The 7,500-nt window shown below is 39.2% G+C and overlaps 1 protein-coding gene across 2 annotated transcripts in view; it reads right to left on the bottom strand.

Moving 5' to 3' along the window:
• Nucleotides 1-7,500, bottom strand: part of LOC138973172 (bestrophin homolog 17-like) — a 41,642-nt gene that overhangs the window by 32,264 nt on the left and 1,878 nt on the right. For both annotated transcript variants that reach the window (XM_070345861.1, XM_070345860.1), the window contains exon 2: nt 7,254-7,500. This exon is cut by the window's right edge and continues 615 nt beyond it. In XM_070345861.1, the coding sequence (XP_070201962.1) occupies nt 7,254-7,432 (179 nt within the window). In that variant the 5' untranslated portion in view covers nt 7,433-7,500. The remainder of the gene's footprint in view (nt 1-7,253) is intronic.

Below are 7,500 nucleotides of genomic sequence, written 5' to 3' on the forward strand. Positions count from 1 at the left end.
AGAACTCTCGAAGCCACTACTTCGGCGTTCAATTTAGCTCGTGCATACCGAGTAGCTGGCAACTTTGCTTTCGAAGTTCCCACTTCCAATGTCAAGGGCCTCTCGCTTGACATAATTATACGACGATATCGCATCTCAAGGGTCCTTACCCATCCAAAAGAAACCTCCAGCGCACACAACAATTGCAGGACATTCCGTTTTTAAAGGCAGCTCATTGGGAAATTATCTCAGACACAATATCGAAGACGTGAAATGCGTCAATCGAGCAACTGTCGTAACTTGGCTACAATGAGACGGTCTCCTACCTTGCACCATAGACACGGACTGTGACATTCTTGTTTAATTTAGGTGAAATGCTTAAAACAGAGTGACTCAAAAGCGACAGTTCGATCAGTTACTGACCGAAAAAAACGTGCTCGAGTCATTCGGCGAAGGTGGCGAGCTTTCAAACCAGCACGACTGAATAACTCAGAATGCCTTTTTTCATCATGCCTCTATTCTACACGAGTAACATAGTGCAGTGGTAACAGTTCCGGACTCTCGTTCATTTGCTCCGGGTTCAAGTTCCGCCGGGAGCTATATATTTTTTATTAATCTTTTCCTTTTTAAGCCTCCGCAATTGCATTCCGGCTGCAAAAACCGGGTTTTGCCTCTGTGTTAATTTTATTCATTTGCAAAAGAAACCTTCCTATGCTTTGAAAAAATCATATCATGTCTTGACTTTCAACTGTACGCGCGTGTTTATATGTGTGTCACTACGGTGAGTATGTGTGTGTGTGTGTGTGTGTGTGTGTGTGTGTGTGTGTGTGTGTGTGTGTGTGTGTGTGTGACGTGTCACTTGTGTCATCATAGTTTCAGTGTGTGTATGAGTGTAGATTGAGAGAGAATGATGAGAGAAAGTGAGAGAGAGTGAGTGTGTGGTTATTTGTTTGTGACTGTGTGCGTGCGTGTATGGGTGCGTGTGTGTGTGTATATGTGTGCGCGCGAGCGCGCGCGCGTGTGTGTGTGTGTGCAGTGTGTGGTGTGTGTGTGTGTTTATGTGTGCCGCCTTCAGTGTCACTTGTGTCATAGTGTCAGTATGTGCATGAGTGTACGTTTGTCTGTGTGTGCGTGTGTCGTAAGAGAGAGAGAGAGAGAGAGAGAGAGAGAGAGAGAGAGAGAGAGAGAGAGAGAGAGAGAGAGAGAGAGAGAGAGAGAGAGAGAGAGAGAGAGCGACACAGGCTTCTTTGGCAATTTTCGACCAGACAGCGTTTTTATGTTTAACAGTTAGACTGTTCTGAAATTTGGACAGAATAACCGTTCTTTCGTAAAACACTTCTGTCAAGAGTACAGCAATTTCACCATCTGAAAAAGGCGCAGAACGCCCCTCTGTGTCTACTTTCTTTTTGAGCGGCACACGTGCCTTGCCATTTTCGTTGACTGAAATGTTGATAGAAACGTGCGCATGCGTATTAGTAGGGATTCCCCCAATTTCCCCGACCTTGACCTTAATACTCTCGCTGTCACTACTTTGGCGTTCAAGTCAGTTCATGCATTGTGAACAGTTAGAAAGTTGACTTCGGGAGTTCCCACTTCGAAAAGAGGCCTCTACTTCCAGTGTTTCTTACTTCTAGTTCATGCATACGGGCCCAGAAGGCTCACCCTATGTCAGACCCAGTGCTTACCAAGAGTTAGAAGAAACACTATCATATTTGAATGCAGAAAAGGTCGTCATGATAGGAGATTTTAATGCTAGAAGTGGATATGCAAGAGACTATTTGGAAGACTGTGCTATTATGAATGAATTAACTGATGAAGTATCAACAGTGCAGATGATGGACATGTTTGGAATTATAAAAGAGAGGTGCTCAATGGACCATGTTATGAACAATTTTGGCCGCAGTTTTATTGACTTTTGTATTAGTCAACGATTATTAATAGTGAACGGCAGAATAGGAGAGGACGCAAGATTGGGTCGAGTAACTTGTAATAATGTGAGTTTGGTAGATTATGTACTAGCTTCGCCTAATGTTTTTCCGTCATTTTCAAAATTTCAAGTATGTGACTATAATGAATGTTTATCTGATGTCCATTGTCCTATATTTTTTGCCCTGTCAGATATCCTAATGGACAAAGAACACGTTGAGAATGAAACTGAAAGCAATTATAACACTAACAGTGTGTTGAAACCAATATGGAAAGTAGGAGCAAATCAGAATTTTGTAGATGAAATTGATGATAATAAAGTATTATTAGTGGAAGGAATATTAGTTTCCCTAATTGGTAGCGTAGAGGATGTAACTCAGGACCAGATCGATAATGTAATGAAACAAATAGAAGATATTCTATCCGAAGCTGCCAATAAATTGAACATGCTTAGAAAGAATAAGCAGAAGAAAAAAATAAATACATGTAGCAGTAACAATGCTCATAGCGGAGTTAAGAACATTTGGTTTGATAAAGAATGTAAACAGACAAGAAGGAAATATAGAAAAATAAAGAGAAAATTTAAAGCCCAACCAAATAACAGAGAGATTATACAAGATAAGGTCCAAGCATTCAAGGATTATAAGGGAACACTGAGTAAAAGTTATAATAGTTATTTAAAGCAGCTACATAAGAAAATTCGAACAATGAAGTCTTCTGACCCCAGCAGTTATTGGAAACTGATAAGTGGATGTGACCAGCAGAAGAAACAAGCGATGCATGATATATCCCGTGAAGTATTCGTAAAACATTTTGAAAAACTTAGTAATGTATCTGACCACGACTTGATTGATGTGCAAGATGATGTGCTTGATGACATAGACCTTATGAATGAACAATTGAATGTTGATATTACAAAGGAGGAGGTGATGATATGTGTAAACAGTTTAAAGAATAACAAAGCTTGCGGATATGATGGTATTTTAAACGAGTTTTTGAAATATTCCTCACCAAAACTATTAACTATTGTAACACGTTTATTTAACTTGATATTGCATACTGGGAAAATGCCTAAAGCTTGGACAGTGGGGTATATAAGCCCAATCTTTAAAGGTAAAGGCTCAACAGCCGACCCTGATAATTATAGAGGAATCAGTGTACTAAGTTGTTTTGGAAAACTTTTTACAAGTGTGATAAATAAAAGATTGCATGCATTTCTGGATGACAATTCTGTGATCGGCAACGAACAAGCTGGATTCCGAAAAGGCCACTCTACTGTAGACCACATTTTTGCACTACATTGTCTTATTGATATATTTTTACAACAACAAAAAAAGTTATATTGTGCTTTCATTGATCTGCGTAAGGCTTTTGATTCTGTGCAACGCAGTCTCCTGTGGCAAAAGCTGATGCAACGGAATATTAATGGTAAGGTATTGAATGTAATTAAGGACATGTATGATAAGGCAAAATTGTGCGTGAAGGTGAATAGTGTATTCTCCGAGGCGTTCACCTCAAACATCGGGCTTCTCCAGGGCGAAAATTTATCACCGATTCTTTTCTCACTATTTTTAAACGACCTGAAGCAGTTTTTGATTGAATATGATGTCAGCCTAGAGTTGCCCCTGAAAAGAGCCCAAGAAATAGATGTTGAACGCATTAATGACTATATGTATTTGTTCCTGTTAATATATGCTGATGATACTGCTATACTCGCCGAAACGCCTGGCGAAATGCAAAAAGCCCTGGATGGACTAGATCGTTATTGTAAAAACTGGGGACTAAGCATAAATATTGAAAAGACAAAAATAGTTGTTTTTTCGCGGGGGAAAATACGGAATATCCCAAATTTTTTCTTGAATGGAGTACCTGTCCAAGTAGTTTGGGACTATGTGTACTTAGGTGTACTATTTAACTATAATAACAAATTTCATAATGCCATGAAACGTCAATGTTTGATTGGTAACCGTGCAATGTTCTCGTTAATTCGAAAATGTAGAAAACTAAATTTACCAATTGACGTGCAATTGGATCTTTTTGAGAAGTGTGTACATCCAATTTTGCTGTATGGTTGTGAGGTGTGGGGATATGATTCATTAGACATATTATCAAGGTTTCAATTGCGATTTTTAAAAATGCTTCTTGATGTATATAAAACTACACCCACCTGTATGGTTTACGGAGAGCTTGGTCGTTATCCAATTAGAATTGAGGTACAATGTCAGTTACTGGTTTATTGGTATAAACTGATGAAAGAAATGAACGATGGTGCGAATAAGATGTCCTGTTTAATGTTAAAGCTACATTTGAAGTTGTACCATGTACAAAACGTTAAATTGCCCTGGTTGTCGCATGTCAATACTATGTTAAATAAGTTGGGTCTATCATATTTATGGACAACTCAGAGTCTTGCCGTCTCAGGTTTTAAAAACGTTGTAAAGCAAAGGCTAAGAGATCAATTCCTGCAGGAATGGAACACTGACGTGAACGCCAACAGCTTGTGTTTTAATTACAGAATATATAAAAAGGATTTTTGTCTGGAAAGGTATTTGCTTTGTTTGCCTAGGAAATTCCAAGTTAAATTAGCAAAATTTAGAACAAGCAATCATAAGTTGCCAATACATCAGCTTAGATTTTTTAATGCCCCCAGAAATGAAAGATTGTGTGATATGTGCGATAAAAATGAATTAGGTGATGAGTTTCACTATTTGTTCATTTGTACCGACGAAAGTATAGTGTCTGAAAGAAGAAAATTAATTAGTCCTTATTACCGATCTCACCCAAATTGTTTAAAATATGAACAGTTAATGAATTGTAAATCTTTGATAAAACTAATGAAGCTAGCAAGATTTGTAGCCCACGTTATGATTTTAGTATGTTAGCGTTATATCTAGTTTCTTTATTGGTATGTATATGTATGTAATATATGCTTTTGTTTTGTTTTGTGTTTTTACAAAAGATGCATGGCATAATGGTATTGCTAATTTATTTCGGCTGTATATTATCGTTGTCCGCTTAATGTATATATATTATCTGTCTGATCTCTTACCTTATTGTGTTAAACCTATTTTTCTTTTATTTTTGTTTGTATGTATGGAAGTGTATATTGCCAATTTATTTTGTTTGGTTGTATAGTATTGTTGTATTTGTCCGCTCAATTTGTATACATTTATTAACTGTCTGATTTGTTACCTTTTTTTTGTTAAAATTATATCTTTGTTTCAAAGCCCTCTGGGCCCAAAACAATAAAATACTTGACTGACTTGGTCATTGAAGATTCTTGCGAAGCTAAAAATAAAACGTAGAGGGAATCTTGCCGACTTTTGACAAGTGCGCATGCTCAGATAATTACACACTGGTTTAGCTCTCCAAAGCGCATGCTCAGATAGTTACAACATGCTTTACCTGTTTTTTCCAAAGCTTTATACCACGTTTTACCTTATATGGAAAATAAAAATGATGCGTTTGACCATATAAGAAACATAAATTGCAGTCAAAGAGTGTACTAAAGTTTGTTACGATGCACCCACATTGATCCGAACGTGAGCCTTCGAGGATTCACGCAACTGTTGAAAAAGACGTCACGATCGTCATCGCAAATCTAGTTGGTGGTTTTGTTTTTGCGTCACAGTAAAGAACCGAAGCAAATCTCTGACTGTTACTGCACATTGAAAAATCGTTTGTGAGACGGTTTAAAAAAAAAATTTCTTTAAGGTTTACAGTCAATGGCATTGCTGAGCTGTGCTTCTTTATACACACGACAAAGGTTGGAAATTTACTGCATGTTGGTGTTTGTTATGGCCAAAATAGGGTGTCTTTTTTCGACGGGTTTGTTGAAAAACCGCTTCGGGGGCAGTTCTAAATCCTTATGAAGAGTGCCAAATCGTACATTATTCGAAAGAGCAGGGCCTGTTCTTTATTCTGACCTATGGACTGTTCCATTCGCTGAGTACTCTGTAATCTGCATTTAGCCTTTCTTGAATTAAAGACCTACAACATTTTCACAAGTCCAAAAACCAACTTACAGTACAGCCTTTTAGTTTTCTTTCCATATATTTGGTTTGGCATCGCCGCTGTAGGTCTGTTGCCCAACATTTCAACAGCAGTAACCACACCTCCCTAGATGCACGTGTGAAAGGTGTCTGGCAAATGTACAGCACCTCCACAGACAGAAAACAAGTAGAGTCGAATTTCATTTTATCCCTGGGCACATCCACACCTGACGGTTTGAATGCGAAAATGTGATGTACTTGTATTCCCCAAACATACTGTGGATTTACGGTACGTGTGTGTGTGTATTTGTATTTGTGTGTGGGTTGTGTGTGTTTCTTTCTGTGTGTGTTTATGTTTGGTTTTGTGTGTGTGTGTGTGTGTGTGTGTGTGTGTGTGTGTGTGTGTGTGTGTGTGTGTGTGTGTGTGTGTGTGTGTGCGTGCGTGTGTTTTTCCTCTCTTTATTTTTTATGATTTTTTTCTTCTTTTTTTTTCTTTTAATTTTTCTCCCCCCCCTCCCTTATGAGTGTGTATTACTTTTAGTCTGTATGCCTGTGCCCTTGACATCATCCAACCACTTCTCTCCCCTTTCATTCATTTCCGTTCCTAGAGTTCCTTCCCCTTTTTGTGTGTTTCCCCTCCATTTTCTTTCAAACCCTGTTCGTTCCGTGTTGCGTCTGCTTTTTGTTGTCTTTTGTGTTATTTTCCTGATGAAGCTTCCAGAAGCGAAAATTCGTAATCGTCTTGTGTCGTCTTTGTATCGGTGAGTACAGTAATCCTTTGTTTTTTAACTTTGTCTGTAAGTTTAGATTAAAGGGTGCCCCCGTAGCGATTTGTAAACACACCGTTCGCAGGCTTCAAAACCACCATTGAAGAGCTCAACCACGCTCGTTTTTAGACCTAGGCCTACTCACTTGGTTGACTAAAACCGTCATATCTGCTCAAAGCCTCTTCGCAGAGAAAACAAATCATTAGCACAGTCGGAAGGCTCAGCAGCCCTGAAAGTCCAACAAATGGTGTACTCGCCTTTGGCTAGTGATTCTGAAAATGTACTAGCCAGAGAGCAAACTTTACTAGCCAAACCAACAATATTTGTTTGAGCAACTTTACTCGCATTTGGCGAGGAGATGAACATTTCTACTCGCCAGTTACATGTTTCTACATGTAAAATACTCGCCACTTTCAGGCCTGCTCAGTGTCTGTTGTACAATACAGTTACATTCCGTTGATGTACTCTCAGGGGATTTGACGATATGGTGAGTTAAAAATACTGATTTTTTCTGCTAAAACTACAATTGTTTCCATATTGCAAAGAACATATCTTGTGAGGACAGTACCACGTGACGCGACATACTCACGTCCTCTGGGTAGCAGACAGCGCCAGGCGGTACGTGAGACTGAGGGCAGCGTAGAGCAGGCAGAAGATGAGCGTCTCCTTGAAGAGCAGCTTGTACACGCTGCCCCGCCACGCCACCAGCAGCTTGAGGAAGCCGCCCAGTGACGTGGTGGCCACGCGGTACTGGTAGATGATGGTCATGCTGCTCTTGCTCTCTGCGCGGGGCTGGGTTCAATTCACAGTGGTGTCTTGCTGTTTTTTTTTAAACT

This window comes from Littorina saxatilis, linkage group LG8 (assembly GCF_037325665.1).
Source record: "Littorina saxatilis isolate snail1 linkage group LG8, US_GU_Lsax_2.0, whole genome shotgun sequence".
NCBI classification, from domain to species: Eukaryota; Metazoa; Mollusca; class Gastropoda; order Littorinimorpha; family Littorinidae; genus Littorina; species Littorina saxatilis.